Source organism: Zingiber officinale, chromosome 8A (genome assembly GCF_018446385.1).
Source record: "Zingiber officinale cultivar Zhangliang chromosome 8A, Zo_v1.1, whole genome shotgun sequence".
Lineage (NCBI taxonomy): Eukaryota > Viridiplantae > Streptophyta > Magnoliopsida > Zingiberales > Zingiberaceae > Zingiber > Zingiber officinale.
Window position 1 is genome coordinate 85,133,493 of NC_056000.1, and position 19,747 is coordinate 85,153,239.

The following is a 19,747-nucleotide window of genomic DNA, read 5'->3' on the forward strand; positions in this document are numbered from 1 at the left end:
AGTCTAAAACTATTTTACAATAGGAATATAAATAGAAGGGCACGACGCACAGATCGTGAATCAAGTACAACACACACAAACACACAAAATGGCGTGCATGCCATATTATGAATTACAACACATATTTCCAATCAAATTGGGTTCTTTGGGCCATGACCATCAAAAAATGATGCATAATTCTAAATTATGTGATTTCCATAAATTTCTGTAATTTTTCTAATATTTTTATGATTTTATGAGTCGCAACTTCCCGGCGGTCCCAATTAGCGATTTTCGGGCGCAATCGCGGAACAAAGCCCCTTGCGGGGTTAGGGGCAGCACCCCTACTTACGATATAACCATCGCGAGTGTTCCTAAGTGATCCTACAGTACCTTAAGTCACTGTCCCAAACAAAAATAAATTTGTTTGGGCGAGACCTTGCCGTTTCGGAAGGTTTCTCTCGGTCGTCAAAGCCTACAAGTGTCCAAACATTTGTTGCTTCGCTTCTACGAGAAAAATACCCATAAAATATATAAAAATCACAAACATACAGAAAGTTACAGATCTGTAATTTTACATAAAAATATAAATGAAACTCATACACGCTTCGCACATGGCTCTTATACCACTTTGGGATTTTCGGGCCGCAAAAACCGCTTTTTGCGTTGCGGAAACCTCGAAATCACATGCCACCGAATCCGTGCGAAGAAAATAATTTCAAAAACTTTATGTGTACAAGTTTCTAAACCTAGATCTACATGGTAGAGTGATTACCGTTGTTGCGAAGCCCTTCGCTTATCCTACTCGTCCAAGTTTGCCAGATCTCGAGAGTGTTCAAGTGGACACTCCTCTATACGTATCCACACGAACGATTAGGTGGAGAAAAACCAAACAAAAGGTGTGCTAGCACCTTTGAAGGTTCGGCCAAGGTGGAGGAGAGGGAGAAGAAGATGAGAGGAGGAAGAAGGAGGAGGTTACAAAACCAAAATGAAACTCACCATTGAGTTAAGTGGCCGGCCACTTCAAGAAGGGGTTTTTAAACCCCATGGGATATCAAGAGTCACAACTCTTGATCTCCCTCATGATGTGGCACACACATGTGCTAATCTTGATGATGTGGCACATCATCATTAGCCCACTTAATGTCAACTCACAAATGAGGTGGCAAATGGTCAAGTCAAACTTGACCTTTCATCTTCCTCTTAAGTCAAGTCAAACTTGACTTAAATTCTCCCATTGGTTGATCAAATCTAACCATTGATTCAAGCCAATTTAATATAATGAATATTTATTCATTGATTAAATTGATTCAATGAAATATAATCTAAATTAGATCCATTGAACACATGAATCAAATCGAGTCCAACTCAATTAGTTTAATTTGGATTACTCTTAATCCAATTTGGTTCATCACATGAACCTAATCCTCTTGGTTCATCATATGAACCTAATCTCCATCTAATTACCCTTTGTGTGTGACCCTATAGGTTCTTGTAACGTTGGCAATGCTCCTAAACTCATTTAGAAGCATAAGTAATGAGCGGTATTTAGCAACACATCATTACTACCCAAGTTACAAGAATGTTGAGATCCAACATCACCTTGTGACTACTAGTTGTGACCCTTCACAATATATGACAAGTGTCCTTCTATCCTTGACATTTAGATTGATAAATATGAGGTATAGACCGTGTCATCCTCTAATCAATCTAAATCTTGAATCCTAAGTAGACTCACTCAATCAAATAAGCTCAACATCTCATATTGACTCATTTGGGCATGGTCATGCACTTAGTGGTCTCACTCTATCAAGAATAATGATGTCACTCCCGTCATATAGGAGGGATATATCCCATCTCCATCACTCACATCCCTCCGCATAATTTGTTACATACCCAGTAATCGCCTTTATAGTCCACCCAGTTACGGGTGACGTTTGACGAAGCTAAAGTATGTAACTCCTTATATAGGGAACCATGGCGACTTCAGGTCCAAGGACTAATAGTCATACTAATAGCCACATGAGAAAGTATATGACACTCATATAACGATCCATGATACTTTCTCATGGTGGGTCATTCAGTATACATTTTCCAATGCATACCCATATGTCAACTTGATATCTCTATATCCATGACCTATGAGATCAAGTCATCGAGTTGACCTACATGCTAATCTCGTCGCATTAACATTGTCCCTGAATGTTAATACTTGACTAGGAATGATTAAGAGTAGTGTCCCCTATATCATCTCACTATCGATTCAACCAATCGATTGATATAGGTAAGAACCTTCTACTCAAGGGCGCTATTATACTTAGTTATTTAGCACCAATACAAGTAAGTATAATAACCATAAACAAATGCCTTTATATACATAAGAAATATTATATAATGAGTCCATACAACAAACATCAACTGATTGGCTCTAGGGCTCTAACTAACATGGGCGTATACAAATTCAACATTTGTAAGAGGAGGGTCTTACCCATTAATTTTATTATCTTGTCATCCTAACTTTATGACAAATAAAATTAATAGTTGATTTTCCTTTGGTCACGCAAAATAATAGTAGTGACTTCATTGGGGAGCATACTATTGAATGTGTCTAAGTGTATACCATTACTTGATACTTAGTCCATTAAATAGGATTGTGTCCCTTCAGTTGGAGAAGATCACACGCTCCTAAATAATTTCCTATAATCATCCATAAAGGAAGTTTGATCTAGTGATCCACAACAAACTCATCCGTTGTGGAGGGATGCACTCAGAGCTAACACGCAAGCTTATTGCATCACTTACAAACCAATAATGGAAACCGTGGAATTTATTTAAAAATCTCTCTCCCACTTAGTTATTTAAGGTGAGGAATTTTAACCTAGCAAGCACACATCACACACATCACAGTAAATAAAAGCAATAAATATGAAAATTAATTTTTCAACTATTATGGCCTTTTCCATCACTGTCCTTCGCGTGCTGCCATCTCTTCGGTTCATGCCGTCGGGTCCATCGAGCTTTCTTTTCCGCTGCGCCTTTAGTCCTTCAATAGCACCACGCCTTGCAAGGATACGATCCGCGACAAAAAAAATAAAATTTTACATACATCGATCCTATATTCCATAAGGGAATGTACATCAAGTCTAGATCGAACATAAATGTAAAATCCTAGGGTTAATACAACTCATGATGTATTAGTTAAATACAATCATGCATACACAATAAAATTCCCTTGACATGTCCAAGGGTTCAATCACACACAATAACCATAAGTCATAATAGTTGAAGTCTGCAACCACAGAGTTAGCATATCCTACTATTATCCTGCCTAAATTATGTATGACATGTGCATAATTAAACTGAAAATCAAACACACAGAGACAGACCCTAGCTCTAATACCAATTGTTGGTTGGTCCTAGGAAGATCGTACCGGTTCCACTGTATAAAATTTTGTACAAGTGTCGAACCTTTCCTAACAACCTATTGTGTTCTTTAGAAATTAAATTCGGAATCGCAAACGGAACTTAACATTATTGATTCCAAATTGAACTTATCTGTTCTTTTAGGTTTAGACTTGGATCGCAAACGGAACTTAACATTATTGATCCAAATCCACCCATGTTATAAATTTAATTAAATATTAATTTCAGAAATCGGCTTCCAGGTTAAACATGGCGAGACACTAGGCCTTCTTGGATATGAGAGCAACCAGACAAAGTCTTTCAATGAAATCTAATATTTAATTTCCTTATATAACCCTAGGTTTAACCAAAAAGAACAATCGAATCACAAATTTGAAAAACAAAAAAAACACACAAATTCAAATCACAAATTTGAAACCTAGATTGTATGTCTTTTGCGTTTGGAATTCATACAAAAAAAAAACTAGTATGATGCGGAAGATAATTACTAGTTATACCTTTCTTTGTAAGCAATAACCTCTTGATCTTCTACCGTATTCCTCTTCTTATCTCGGGTGTTGTGTGGGCAATGATCTACCAAGATGAGAACTACCAACTCCTTCCTTCTTGCAAGTTTCGGCCACCAACCTTCAAGCTCCAAGGGATAAAAGAGCAAAGCCTCCTTTCTCTCCTTCTTCTCCTAGCTAGAACCGGCCACCAAGGACTCCTCTTGTGTTGATGCCGCCGACCACCAAAGAGGAAGAGAAAAGGAGAAGAGCAAGGGACTAAGGGCCGACCACCACCAAGGAAGAGAGGAGAGGAAAATATAATAGAGTTTTATCTCATGAAGGCACCCCCTCCCTCTCTTTTATAATCCTTTGTCTTGGTAAATAAGGAAAATTTAAATAAAAACTTCCTTATTTTCTTTGACATGAAAAGAATAATTTAATTGATTAAAAACAATTTCCTTTTCTTAAAACAACATGGTCGGCCACCTCATAGCTCCAAGCAAGGAAAGTTTTAATAACACAAGAATTAAAACTTCCTAATTTACTTCCGGAAATTTTTAAAATAAAAATTTCTCTAATAATTTTTCCTTCATGGTTGGTTATAAAAGGAAATTTTATAAATTAAAATCTCTCTATTAAAACATATGGATGATTTCCAAAAAGGAAAGTTTTCTCTAAAATTAAAATCTTCCTTTCAATCTACAAATAAGAAAAGATATCAAATCTTTTCTTAATCTTTTGTAGAAACTTAAAAAAAAATATTTAATTTTAAAACTCTCTTTTTAAATCATGAACATGGTTTCAAAAAAAGAAAGTTTTATCAAAAATTAAAATATTCTTTTTAACTACAAATAAGGAAAGATATCAAATCTTTCACTTAATCTTTTGTAGAAAGCTATAAAAGAAAAGATTTAAATTTTAAACTCTCTTTTAAAGCCATGATATCCACATAAGAAAAGATTTAAAAATAAAATCCTTTTAATTTAATTAGGGTCGGCCACAACAAGCTTGGGCTCCAAGCTATGGTCGGCCCCCTCAACTTGACTCAACCCTTGGCTTGGCCGGCCCAAGCTTGGACTCCAAGCTTGCTTGGCCGGCCACCTAAGGGTGGGTAGGAAGTGGGTATGCGGTGGATATAATTCTCTATATACAAGAGGCTACGATAGGGACTAAGAGGAGGAATTGGTTTTGGTCTCCCGATGAAATTAAGCTTCCTGTGTTCACTTCGAACATCCAACTTAATTTCATCAATAATAATTCATTCCACTAAAGAATTATTATTAAACTACTGCACCAATCCGAAATTACATTTTGGGCTCCTTCTTATTATGAGTGTGTTAGTCTCCCTATGTTTAAGATGTCGAATGTCCACTAACTAAATGAGTTACTGACAACTCACTTAATTAATATCTCAATCCAAGAGTAGTACCACTCAACCTTATCGTCATGTCGGACTAAGTCCACCTGCAGGGTTTCCATGACAATCCTTATGAGCTCCTCTTGGGGACATTATCAACCTAGATTACTAGGACACAGTTTTCTTCTATAATCAACAACACACCACTACAAGAAAACAGCCTAACAACAACGGTTTTTCACCGTTGTCGTAGCCCATTTTGAACTGTTGTTAAAGGTCGTGTTGTTAAAAGGGGTGCCCAAAGACAACAGTTTTTAACCGTTGTCTTTGAAGGCAAAGACAACATTTTTACAACGGTGAAAAACTGTTGTCTTTTTCTTCAAAGACAACAGTTTTTCACCGTTGTCCTTGAGCGTCTACATTTAACAACAGGGTCTTCAACAACAGTTTTAAACTATCTACGACAACGGTGAAAAACCGTTGTCTTTTTTAGATAAAAAATAAAAAAAATTAATTTTCTAATATTATAAATCATTCAAAATATTAAATTTCAAAATAAAATTTAATATACAATTTTCTAACATTCAAAAATAATATCTATAACATTCTGAAGAAATTTCATAAGCAACCAACAAAATGATAACACTATTAAAACAAAGGTAGAACAATATAACACGAGATTTTCTACTTAGATGTCGGTGAAGAGGAGGGACTGCAGCTCCTAGTGCTTCTTAATTTGTTAAAGTCTCTCTATTTTTTTAGCTTGTCTGCATTCTTCCCAGTACTCTTGAGGACACCTATTCGAATAAAGATATATATTACAAATTAGAAATTAAACTGTACGCGTGATTCTAATTGCACTGCATAAATGTTACATAATCATAAAAACCATTTGATCTAGTCATCTAACAGAAGTGCAAAAAGCGTTATCTATGTAATATAAATGGTAACCTCTTGAAACAATATGGTGGCTCTTAAAGTCATGAACATGTTAAGGTTTTCACCAACTATAGTAGGAATGGCTGCAGTAATTACTTGAAACAACATAAATCGTTAGTTTTGAAGGCAGAGTAGAGAGACATCATGCAACTTTTAGAAATCAATGCAACATAATCTTAAAGAATAACATTATATCAGGATAAAGATGCCAAAAAGAGCAGTAGATTGAAACTAAAAAAACCACCAAAGAGTCTTTAATATGTACAAAATACCTTTTAGCTTCATGTTGAATACAAAGTGAACATAATCAAATGAATCGAGATGCAAATATTGCAAATGTAAGTTAGAAAAAAAAACTAAGAAATGATAAAGTAATTGTAATTTAATGTTCACAGATTGCAACAATAACTTCACCTTGCTTGGTGGCTGAGGAGGGAATGGAGTATATGGTTTCTTCTCCTTAGCCTTTACTTTCCTTTGAACATTCTTCCTTGATAGTGATCTGTAAAATTATATTAATTGTCAAGATGCATGCTATAAAATTGTTCAAACAATCACTTTTTACAGATAGTTTATCTGTAAAAAGAACTAAACTTCAATAATAAAGCTAACTTAACATGGCAATTGGTACTGAAAGAATTTCTTCTATAAAAGAGCTAAACTCCAACAATAAAACTAGCATACATGGCAATTGGTATAGAAAGAATTATAGAAAAATTAAATCTCCAACATGTTGCATTAAATACTAAAGGAAGTTTTCTATTGGATCAGAATTAACTTTAGAAGGAAGAACCACATAATTTTATATCTGCTACTAAAAGAGCTAAAAGTGAGGTTGATGATTCTATCAGTACCAACATTCTAATTGGTGCAAAGGAAAGATAAGTAAAACAACTAACAATTAACTCTCAATAGTAGAAAGAACAAATATTCTTCCTCCAAAAGCAAGCATACGTTCACACTAACCACTTCTCATTAACACAAACTTTTAATGGCACTTTTGGATGTCAGTGTCATCCTTTCGCATTTATATCCTTATGAACAAATTTCTTTTACGACCTAAGCTAACAGTTAAAGGATAAGCATAAAGACAATGGAAAAGTTGTGAGAACGGCTCACTTCTAGTCATTCTCTAAAAATCAAAAGCTTGATACTGTAAAATCATGAGCTATAACGATCAAACTTTTCGCAGCCTAAAACAAAATGGGATAATTAATTGTCTATGTGCCCTAATCAACAAAAGATGGATGAAGAAGGAAGACATTTGAGCGAGTACCTCGAACACCTAGGACTCTCAGTTTCCTTAATTCAGACCCAACTGTGACAAGGGAAGTAGAAACCTGCAGGTGAAGATCTCCATACTGTACGATTGAGATAGTGAGAACATCACCGACATACTTGAGACGGTCCACCAAGCTTTGGAGCTGAGCGAGATCAGGGACCTGAACCAAAGTCTACAAGAACAAGCATAGCAGCTAAGCTACTACACAACCATTCAATTAAAGCCCAAGAAAATACTACAGAACATCATCCCAGTATATCACTTCAATCCAATTGAATCAATTTACAGGACGCAATTATCACCAAAAGATCTATTTGCACAGTACATGTAGCATAATTTGGATTAAAAGATTGGAATTTGACTGATACCTGAGGCAGATCTTGAGAAGCATCCAAGGCCGACTGGATCTGAAGCACGTCGGACCGAGAAAGGGGCTTGGAGATGGGCACGTCCTGCACAACGGCGGAAACCCTCCCTTTGGTCTCAAAGGTGAGAAAGGGGGCAGGGTTGCGGGAGCCGGCGGGGAGCTTCTTGACGAGCTTGATCTGGATGGCGGCGGTCTCGTCGCGGGCCTACTCCTGGATGGTGAGGGCGCTGCGGAGGGCACGGTGGAGGAGGGAGGCGTCCACTGCGAAGGCGATCCGGCCGGCGTTCTGGCTGGAGATGCGAGAGTCGCGGAAGAGGACGTCCTTGTCGAACTGGGCGACGGACTGGACTCCACCGCCGCCGAGGAGGTTGTGGAGGAACATGGCGTGGTCGGGTGTGAGGTAGACATGGCAGATCCGGCCGAGCTTGTCGAGAGCGGGGAGGAAACCTGCAAACGTCGTGCAAATGCAGTGTTTGCGGAAATGCAAGAGAGAGATCTCTACGGAGAAGACTTACTCAAATGAAGAGGAGATCGCGGTGATAGTGAGATCGGCAGGAGTGGAGGAGGAATGGGGAAAAAATATGAGATTGTTTAGATTTATATGGGTAGGTTATTAAATAAATAAACTTCCACCTTTAGGATTCAATAACATTCAATAGACAACAGTTTAATAAAACTGTTGTATATTATCACATAAGCAACACTAAAAGACAATAATTTTTTTAAAACCGTTGTCTTTGACACATATTAGACAACATTTTTTTGAAAAACTATTGTTATTTAAAAAATATTATGGTGAACAACAACAGTTTTCAATAAAACTGTTGTTAAATGGAAAAAAGATAACAATTTCTTGAAAAACTGTTGTCTATTAGGTGTGGTTAAATCCAAAATTTCTTGTAGTGCACACTATAAGTAATATCATTTCCCAACTTGTCGGGCCTATTGATTGATCGAGCTAAATCTCACCCTTTGATAAGTCAAAAAAATAAATACTAAATATATGTGCTTGTTATTATATTAGGATTAAGAGCACACATTTTCATAATAATTAAGGTCTTGTTCTTTTATTAAGTCAGTATAAAAAGAACTTACCTTAAATGATCCCGCTCAATACACTCAGAGTGTACTAGTGTAATTTATCAGTCAAGATAAACTTATACTTAATTACACTACGACTATTCCAATGGTTTGTTCCTTTCCATCTTAGTCACGAGCTACTGTTTATAATTTATATAGAACCGATAACATGATCTTCTGTGTGTGACACCACACACCATGTTATCTACAATATAAATTAATTGAACAACTACACTTAACATAAATGTAGACATTTCTGACCAATGTGATTCTTTATTTCAAAATAAATATTTACAAAAGTTAGGTTTTTAGTATACACTCTAACACGAACCACCGGTGAGTTAGCGTGAATGCCAACTTAATCGATAATCATCTAGTAACAACGAGAATTGATGGAGATTTGCTGGAGTCTAAGAAAAAAGAATACCAGAGAGAGAGTTAGAATGATGGTCATGGGTTCCTCGGAATAGTCACTCTAATGCTCAAGTTAACTTTTGATGGTGGTGGAAGAAGCAGAAACGAAGAAGAGTAGTTTTAGGGTTTTTGATGCGCATGTGCATGTACCTCTAACCATCCAAGGAGGCTACCTTTTATAGAGTGGTGATTAATCCCTAGTTCTTCACATGTCCCTAAATTCACGAGATTGTCATTTTCTTCTTGAAAGAATTCGAAATATCGAGATCCACACGAGCGCTACTTTCTTCTTGAAATAGTCCAAAATCCCTAGATTTACGCGAGCGCTGCTCTCTTCCTGAAATAGTTCAAAATCCCCATATTTGCACGAGCATTATTCTCTTCTTGAAATAATCCAAAATCCTAAGTCGATGCGTCAAGGAGACGAGGGCACTATGGAGTCAAGGGCATCAAGTAGTCAAAGGCGGCACAGAGTTGGCAATGCCAAGGAGTAGAGGTTGCTAGGATGTCGAGGTCGACTCAATTTTCCCTTAGCTTTAACCGCCAAGTAGTCAAGGGCACCACGAAATTGAAGTGCCAGGAAGACGAAATTGACTCACTTGTCCTTTGGTTTGAATCACCACCTTAGTAGGACCACTAACTTACCTTATCCATATGACATTCTTTGTTTACCCTTGGATCAGGACTCTTAGTGTTTTTTTAATCTAAGTATCCCAACCGATTAATCTTGGAGATAACCAGTCCGGTCCTACGGAAGTTTCTTATCAACCAGTCTGGTCCTATGGAAGTTTCTTATCGATCACAAGAGTAAATAAAAAAATATTCATGGAGACCTATTCAAATGATTAACTTTCTTAAATTTATCATTCGATGCAGAAAAATCCCAATAATTCGATGAGATTCGAACTATAATATCATTTTAAGTTTATAGAGTTTATACCAAATTAATATCATCGCATCTCTTTAGTTGCTCAAAACAGAGAAAATAATAAATAAATAAATTTAACAAACTACACCATCATATGGTGCTATTTGCTCGGCACCATATAGTCTGTCCATTATCAATGACTTCCGGTCGTTTGACTTAATCCAAAATTATAATTTTGAGTGGCCTTCAATCGCTTGGCTTAATCCAAAATTATAATTTAGATTGAAAGATAAACTTATGGGAGATCATAATCAATTTTAATCAAATTTTTATCACAGTCTGACATATAAGTTATAGAAGAGATAAAAAAAAATCAAGAATTATGAACCGAGGATATGGATTGCTTATCTTTGTCCTTAAAGCTTATAATAAGGATTATATGACTGACTCTAAGAATATAACACAGTGACAAAATAATAAATAAATAAAATTCTAATTTTAATAATGATGAATATTTTAAAGTGAGTATGCATAAATTATGTTTCTAATTTATCTTTTAATCAGATAAGAGCATCTATATCAATTATCCTATCTAAAGATTTTATCCTAAATTTTAGATAGGATAATTAAAAATTCTCTGCATCAGTTACTCTATCCATTCTTTAAATTTAGATTTGATGAATAGTGATTATCTAAATTTAGGGAATGAAACCTTTACCCTAAAAATAAAATAATATTTCTTTTTAATCTCTCTCCTTCCACCAATCTCTCTCCTTCCACTCATTCCATAAATATAATAATAAAAAATAAAAGAAAAAGAATAAAATAATAAAAAAATAAGGATCATGTAAATTTTAAGGTATTTGATATAGTGTATAGTGAAAAGTGATTATTTAAATTTAATAAAATGAGTCATTTACCTTAAATTTTAGATATAAAGGAATTGATGTGGATTCTATAAGAGGAGAGACAATCTATCTTTAGCCATGCAAAGTTTGATCAATATTAAATTAATTTTTAATTAATTAAATTAATTTATAAACCAAACTAACTAAATATTTAGTTTAAATCATCCGTGTCATTCATTTTCTCTATTTTCTTAGACCAATTAAATTACGGACGGTAAGCAAGTAATGAGATATTTTTCTAGACAAAATGACAATTTAAATTTTACGAAAATATCTTACACATGTCAAATTTGAATTATTTGTGATAATAGATCGATCCATGCTTTTCGATTTAATTTGATGGCCGAGGGATCGGGCTCATCATTTTCATAATTAATGAAATAATAATTAAATAATAATAATATCCGGAGCTATAGGTCGCGTGACTTGCACGTGCAGTGCATCGCCTACAATTCTGAGCCCATCAACCGGTGTAACTGCCGTAGTCGGGCGTCATTGGCCTATCACTGGGTGGTCCCGGCGCCTACCTGTGTTTTGACCATGGATTCGCGTCGCACTTGCCACGCGGTTTCCCAACAAATTCTCTTCGACTCTAAAAACATCTCCAACTCTATCCCGTTTTATGATTGGTGGACGCAGATTAAACAGGTGGGCCACTTTGAAATGCCTAATCATATAAGAGGTCGAGTGGGGGCTGAATGAGAAGGGGATCATGAAGAAATTGATGCGGACACCACCGGAAACCGTGGGTTCCGCGGGGTTACTATCTACTCAGTGTAGCCGGTCAAACCTGCTTGCCGTGTTCCTTTCGGCCTTCTGTTCTTTGTCCAGTTGCCCGTCGACCGCTGACTCGGCGATACGGTAAAAGCTATAGTTTAAACCTAATCCTCCGTCTCCGTCTCTGTCGATCGAAACCGCAAATGGGCAACCGCACCTCCCGCCGCCACAAGGAGCCGCCCGCTTCCCCGGCTCCCGCCCGCCCCCGATCCCGCCCCAACCCACCCACCACCGTCGCCCCTGCCTCCCCTTCCCCCTGCTCCTCCGCCCCCGCCGCCTACGGCCCCCACCGACGCCACGCCCCCGCCGTCCCACGCCCGTTAGCTTCCGATGTCGGTCGCGTCCTCGGCCGGCCCATGGAGGACGTCCGCGCCACTTACACTTTCGGCCGCGAGCTCGGGCGGGGCCAATTCGGGGTCACCTACCTCGTCACCCACCGCGAGACCGGGAGGCAGTTCGCCTGCAAGTCCATCGCCACCCGGAAGCTCATCCGCCAGGACGACCTCGAGGATGTCCGCCGGGAGATCCAGATCATGCACCACCTCACCGGCCACCGCAACATCGTGGAGCTCAAGGGGGCCTATGAGGATCGGCACTCGGTCAACCTCGTGATGGAGCTCTGCGAGGGCGGGGAGCTCTTTGACAGAATCATCGCCAAGGGTCATTACTCCGAGCGTGCGGCGGCTGCTCTCTGCCGAGAGATCATCAACGTTGTCCACGCCTGCCACTCAATGGGTGTCATGCACAGAGATCTCAAGCCGGAGAACTTTTTGTTCTTGAACAAGAGAGAAGATTCGCCGCTCAAGGCCACCGATTTTGGACTCTCCGTTTTCTTTAAGCCCGGTAATCCAGCAGAGTTATCATCTCAATTGTTCCACTAACGTCTCTTCAAGTAATCATTGTGTCATTGTCTTCGTTGTTAGGACGTTCACCATCTCAATAATTAATCAGATTAAGGAATTAAATGCCTATACAAGTTTTTTTTTTTTTTTTTTGCATGAAAATCTAGTACTTTAGTCAAGTTGATTGCCTACTAATTTTATGGGAAAGTTTACCGAACACTTCTCCTGACCTCGGATTATTCATGAGGATGAAAGGGCATCTTAAATCTTAAATCTTATGCTCAGTGAAAGTGGAATTTCGGTATAGAAGTTACCTTTTAAAAAAATTGCATATAGAGACAGCTGTTGTTGTTCACTGTTGCACATGGTACCAGCCATAGAAGTTCTTCGATGTGTTTTCTTCTAGAAAGTTTACTTCATGCTTAGTGACAGAACTCCGATCAATTGGAGATGGAAGTAGTAGTTAGTTTACACTAATGCCTAACTGAATAATTTTGTGCAACATAGCATAGTTTCCATTCATGGTTGAATTAGTCTAGTACCTGGAACAAGTATGTATTCTAAATTTACACACAATTTAGTTAGAAGTTTATGTTTATAATTTCTAGGTTGATTAACAGGCCTGGAAAGGTCTGCAATGCAGAGTGAAGAATTAAACATATTGAAAATCTGAGGAAAAATGGAAGCAACTTTATTTGAACATGTTGAGTGGCCTACTAATGAAAGTTGGTTGATACACAACTATAAATTGATATGATTTGGTTTGTGTTAATTGTATTGTTCTATATTCAATGCTTGTATATCTTCTAGGTTTTTTGCAGGTATAACTTACTTTTTTTCCTTCTTCATCCTTGCTTTTCTTGTATGTTTCTTAGAATCTAGCAAAGAAATTTTAAGTTACAGTCATCAAAGCTATCACCAATGATTGTTGTTAATTGGTTGAGAAACACATATTCATCAAAAAAATTTCATACATAAATGTTATTCTACCAAACCCTCAGTTCAGTGGCAGATATAGTATCTATGATACCTATGCACAATATTTTAAGTTTATCAAGCAAGACAACACAGTGATGCTAGAAAAAAAAAATCCATTGTATATTAGAGGGAAATAAAATTCTTTGAGAAATATTCTCATAGCCTATAAAAAGAAAAAAAAAAGATGTGACCAATACATTTATGAATTAGTTAGGATTGTACATAAATATGGCATACACATTTTATTGAAAAAAACAAAACAATGCATCAGAACAATTATGTATTATAATGAAAGAATGCCAATTTTTTTTAATAACAGAAACTAAGTAGAAGAATACAATTCTCAATCCTTCTAGAAAGAATTAATTTCTAGGTAAAGTAAATTTTTTAATAGTGTCTATACAAGATTAAGATATAAATGATACATATAAAGTATAATAAACATGCACATATAATAAGATCTACAATAATCATATACCTAAAGGTAAGATTAAGAGGACATAATATGCAAAAAGACAAAAGAAAATTGGAGAAAGCTGCAGTTGCATTGTTCCTTGGAGATTGAAGTTTTTTGGATAAAATTGAACTTATTAGATTTGTTGAGTTGGAGACAGAATTTAGAGAAATTTTAATTGTTAATTGTTTGGATCCTGAGTTGGAGCAGCAACCAACATTGAAAAAAATTTGGAAGCCAGATCTGGAACTATTGAAATTAATCAAAATTATTAAAATTTGGGAGCCAGTATTGGACCCGAAGAAATAATAACTTCTCGAGTGAGAGTTTAGAATAAGAGTTAGAGCCAAAAGGAGATGATCAAGTTGGCAAAGGCAAGAGATAGATCGTGTATATGGAACTATGTGGGGCAAAAGGCACAAGGGATTTGACAGAAAAAACATTTAACATATATATGACAATATTCTTCAGATGCCATTGGGTGCAATTGTCCTCACTTGGCATAAGGTAGATCCACTAGTAGTGTCTCTGTTACTGGAACATTACTGCATTGTTATATGAGCATACCTTATATTTTTTCTAAAATGTTTTCTCAAAATTATACAATTTTTTGATTGAATAAACTTGTTCTTAGTCACATAGTCTTGGCTGATGGATAAAAATGCTATCCTACTCCCATGTTCTCGCCATAAATGGAGAAGCTAACTAATACCCTATTGCTTTGCATAGTCACTTTTTACTTATGTTAATTATCCACATATTCTTTAAGAGGATCTGAGGAAAAATGAGAAGTTTCCACTTTTCATTTGCACCATAGTTTGCCCTTATTGATAAATTCACCTTATTGCAGCAAAGGTAATTACTCTCACCCAGCGCCTCTCATAGATCGCCAAGTGGCTAGAGGGTGGGAAGAGTTTTTTTCCCCGAGGGCATACGCTCGCTGGGAATTGATCCCTTGCCCCATTGTAGCATATCTGCCACCCTATAAATTCACCCCTAATAGCAACTACTGGGTCATGCAGGAGAAGTATTTAAAGATCTTGTTGGAAGTGCTTATTATGTTGCTCCTGAAGTATTACGGCGTCGTTATGGAGCAGAAGCTGATATATGGAGTGCTGGGGTGATACTTTACATCCTTCTTTCTGGTGTTCCTCCTTTTTGGGCAGGTTTGTGAGTTTCCATAATAAACAAGATTGAAAATATCATCCAACATTTTTTGAGTCAGTTGAAGAATTTATATTTCTTCTATGCAGAGAATGAGGAAGGTATATTTGATGCTGTATTACTTGGTCATATCGATTTTTCATCTGATCCTTGGCCTTCTATATCAAGTGGTGCTAAAGAACTGGTCAAAAAGATGTTAAGAGCAGATCCAAAGGAACGACTTACTGCTGCTGAAATTCTCAGTAAGTTTTAACTTTGATCTTATCATGTAGTGAAGTTCTAAGCAGTACTGAGACTGAAGAGTAATTAATCCCCTTGCATGTTAACTTATTTGTTAGCAGCATTATTTTTTCCAGTTTAATAGTTGAAAGTTTATGCAGACCATCCATGGATGAAGGGAGATGGTGCACCTGATAAGCCACTTGATCTCACAGTCTTGAATAGAATGAAGCAATTCAGGGCTATGAACAAGCTCAAGAAAGTGGCACTGAAGGTGCAAGTTTTGATGCAGTTCCTTCTAATTCATAGGCAGAATGGTCTTCCATACTGACAAGGCATTTTTTTTTTTTTGCTCAGGTGATAGCAGAAAGCTTGTCAGAGGATGAAATTACGGGTTTAAAAGAAATGTTTAAATCAATTGACACTGACAATAGTGGCACAATAACATATGAAGAACTAAAAGCAGGCTTACCCAAATTGGGTAACTTAGGTATCAAGATTTCTGAATCTGAAGTTAGACAACTGATGGAAGCGGTATGCTCCTACCTCCCTTGCAGTAAATTTTTCTTAGCTGGCTTTTCCTGCTTGACTAGTGCTCCGCCATATCTTGAATCTATAGCTATTCCCTCATTTAAGTAGTTTATATTATTTTTCACTTGTGTATTAACCCTTTTTTTACTCTGTATTCCTGCGTTATGGTTCACCTTTAAGTCATGTTTTTACTGGAACTTACAAACTCTCTCCTTTTTTTTTTTAAGTAGGCATACAAACTCTCTTCTTTGATCCTATATCACCAGGTCATCTTGTCCTTTTTAACAATATTTAAAATCATATCAAAATATTGATCAAAAGTGCTCTGATACCACATGATAGGGTTAGAGACTTCTCTAGCACCATTAGTAGAGTCAACACTAGCAAAAGAATCACTGATTGAATCAATCACATTAAAGTAAATGTACGAATCTGCCACCTCATATCAATTTAAAGTTTTTAAGTCAATTTAAAGTTTTAAAGTCAATGCTTTTAGAAAGCAGAATCACTTCAACCTTGAACTCGTATGGTGACATCTTTATCTTTAAAATGCACACAAGAAATCTTTATCACTTCAACCTATTCCACAAAGAGAAATCAAATTTGATAGTATAATGAAAATTAGGCAAATCATTGGCTAACCACTTTCAAAAGTTCCAGCTCTTATGAAGTGGATTTATTTTTATATTCATATTCTTGATATCTTCCTCATCTTTGGGTCAGTAAACCTCACTTCCAAACCCATATATCTTGCAACTAAGGCATTAAACATCAGATCTATATCTTGCAACTGAGTCATTAAACATCAGATCTCAATCTGTCTTTCTGAAATCCTCGCCCCTATAATTATCATTTCTTGTCCTTGCTTGATGTCACTAGTTCACTTTTACTTGAGTCAGAAATAGTTACATCTTGTAGAGTCATTAAATGCCAGGATCAATGCGATGTCATGTTGCTCTATTTGCCTTCTTGCTTATGGAATTAGACAACACAGTTCCATCTAATTTCACTTGGCTTGTGTTGGATTGAACTTGACAAATGAATATGATGCATTCAGAGTTTAGCAAATTCACCCTAATGTTTATCCACTGTGCACAATCTATTTTGGGTCTAATAGCTATAAGTGTATGTGATGCTCTTTTACTTCATGCATTTTGGTATGTCTTGTTACAAGCAATGAGCTTGAATTTAAAAAAAAAAAAGAAAACGTCCTCCATTGAGCTTGACTGGACAGTTTATTAAATCAGTCTGGCCAACATGTTCTTTCTGGCTGCTGCTTTCCACAGTTCATTCTGGCTATGCACTGCTACAAAGCGTATCTTAGTGTTTTCATGATTAATTGCATTCTTTGGTAATCTTTTCATGGCAGGCTGATGTTGATGGAAATGGAAGCATAGATTATATTGAATTTATAACAGCTACAATGCATATGAACAGAATGGAAAGAGAAGATCACTTATACAAAGCATTTGAGTATTTTGATGAAGACAGGAGCGGGTAACATCATCCTTACATAATTGAGAAATTGCTCATATTCTAGTGTAGATGAGTAAAATTGTTTAGCTTTTTCTTTCATAGGTATATCACAGTTGAGGAATTGGAACAAGCTCTTGAGAAGTATAACATGGGTGATGAAAAAACAATCAAAGAGATAATTGCAGAAGTTGACACAGACAAGGTACCCTTCTCTATCCTCTTTCTAGAAACCAGTTTTAACATTAAAAATAGTTCACCTAATAAAGCCTAGCCACTGTTTGTAAGCATCTAAACTTGCAAAAAAGGGAAAAAAAAAATACCATATGAACCCTTAACTCGAGGATATTACTTGGTAAGGCATAACACAGCCTTAAACCCCTTAATGCAGAGCAAGCAACTTTGTGCATAAAAAATGGAAGTGGGAGACAATTGTTTGTTGGAGCATCTACCTTTTAAAATGCACAAGTTGATTTGTCAGGTTCCATTGTCTTTGTTATCTCTTTGGTTGGCTGCAATGATTTACTATTTGGAAAAACGAGGACTGATTCTTGCCATCCATTTCCCGTGAAACATCAACAATATTTTTGTTATCAAGCGTTTCATTGTTTGAATGCTTCCGTGGACAAAATAATTTATAAGCTCCGATTTTTCATTTAGCATTAGCTGGATAAATTAAAAGCTCAAGGAAGGAATGAGATTTATCTTCCCCTTCTTTTTTGTAATTCAATTATAGATTTATAAGGCTCGTGAATATATCTTCTAGTCATTAATTTGCTATCTGTTTTCCCCAACCCCTGAATTGTTGCTTGTCCCTTATGTTGCAGGATGGAAGAATTAATTATGATGAGTTTGCAACTATGATGAGAAAAGACAGTTCTGAACCCATCCAATCTAGGCGGCGTAAATAAGACATGCGAGTTGAATAAGACATTATATTCACCTCTATGATAGGAGCTCTTTACTTTTATTTGTCGAAGAATCCTTTTCTAGTTTAGAGGAATGTCACATCTTGAGTTTGCATCTCTCAAGAACTGGCTCGTTTGGGTGTATGTATGTATATATATTACTCGTATTTGGTCCAATTTGTACAATGGACATTGAGGCTTGTGGGCAGTGCTTTAAAAACTGGCTTGCAAGAATAAGCTGACAACTCTCTCGGGTTGCAAGTTTTCAGGTCCAATCCTGTTGCGATTGGGAAAATAATAAAAATTTGATCAAGTTGCATCTGTCTTTTGATTTATTTGCTGAATTATCAGTTTGATTCAGTTCTTAAAAAGCAGTCTGTGCAACTGCTAATGTAGCGTTTAAGGCACGGTTTGAGCATGGAAATCTGGCAGTTTGCTACTTGAAGAGTTTTGGTTTCATTGGCCATTATAATTTGCTTTGTTTTTCTTTCAAAAGACAAATTTCCACAGCCATGAAGTCAAGTTTTACCTTCCTAAATCCAAAATCAAATATTCATTGCGTCGAAACTAAACTGAAGGAGAAAATAAATCCAACTTTTTTATTGTCCAGGTTAGGATCAAGGACCACCTCTGTAAATTATTCTTTTCCACCTTCTCCTAACAAATCCATTACTTGTTCTGAAATGACCAACATTTAATCTGTAAATCAAATCATGGAAACAAATCCAAAACTTATTTATTTTAAGAACAGATCTAATGTTTGTGGTTTTATATGCAAATTATTCATTGTCTTTTATATAAATAAAAAATAAACATAATTAAAATAAAAAAAGATTCCTACTATTTATATAAAACTAATTCATATTTTGTGACACTTTACCCGTGAATTTAGTCCCACATCGCCAACTTCGTCTTGTTTGCAAGGGAAAGAGATCTATTTAAGTTCAGATTAAATTATAAAATAATTTATACTTTTCTCGATGTTTCGTTTAACATCAAATGTAAAATATGTTCTTATTAATTTAATATCTAATAATCCATATCTAATAAATGGATCATTGATTTATCATGATATTAAATAAATTTTTGTATGAGAGTAGACTTATAACAATACCAAATTATTGAGGCCTTCATGTAACATGGGCTGGCGCACCCAACTAAGCCAGTTTAACAACTATGCCGTTTTAAAAATTATTACTCATTTCGTATGACTCGGAAGATCCTCGCCAACCACTTCTTAAGTGTCAGTCTATGGATTGTGTCCGTACGACGTGTCGTTCACCCAAAAATGTATAT

General features: G+C 36.3%; 1 protein-coding gene and 1 pseudogene across 1 annotated transcript; one reads left to right on the top strand and one right to left on the bottom strand.

Annotated features, from left to right (window-relative positions):
* Nucleotides 1-6,017: 6,017 nt before the first annotated feature.
* On the bottom strand, nucleotides 6,018-8,423 carry LOC122011030 (annotated as a pseudogene).
* A 3,463-nt stretch (nucleotides 8,424-11,886) lies between these two features.
* On the top strand, nucleotides 11,887-18,772 carry LOC122009794 (calcium-dependent protein kinase 1-like). Its single transcript, XM_042566084.1, has 8 exons — nucleotides 11,887-12,725; nucleotides 15,179-15,322; nucleotides 15,410-15,562; nucleotides 15,701-15,813; nucleotides 15,897-16,073; nucleotides 17,440-17,567; nucleotides 17,649-17,748; nucleotides 18,371-18,772. The coding sequence occupies exons 1-8, from the start codon at nucleotides 12,026-12,028 to the stop codon at nucleotides 18,452-18,454; spliced, it is 1,599 nt and encodes a 532-aa protein (XP_042422018.1). The 5' UTR covers nucleotides 11,887-12,025; the 3' UTR covers nucleotides 18,455-18,772.
* The last annotated feature ends 975 nt before the right edge of the window (nucleotides 18,773-19,747 follow it).

Bases quoted from the DNA above. Each gene is read 5' to 3' on its own strand.
- LOC122009794 (XM_042566084.1), top strand. From the start codon at position 12,026: ATGGGCAACCGCACCTCCCGCCGCCACAAGGAGCCGCCCGCTTCCCCG. The intron at 12,726-15,178 runs GTAATCCAGCAG...TGGGTCATGCAG, and splicing joins CTCCGTTTTCTTTAAGCCCG to GAGAAGTATTTAAAGATCTT. The intron at 15,814-15,896 runs GTGCAAGTTTTG...TTTTTTGCTCAG, and splicing joins TCAAGAAAGTGGCACTGAAG to GTGATAGCAGAAAGCTTGTC.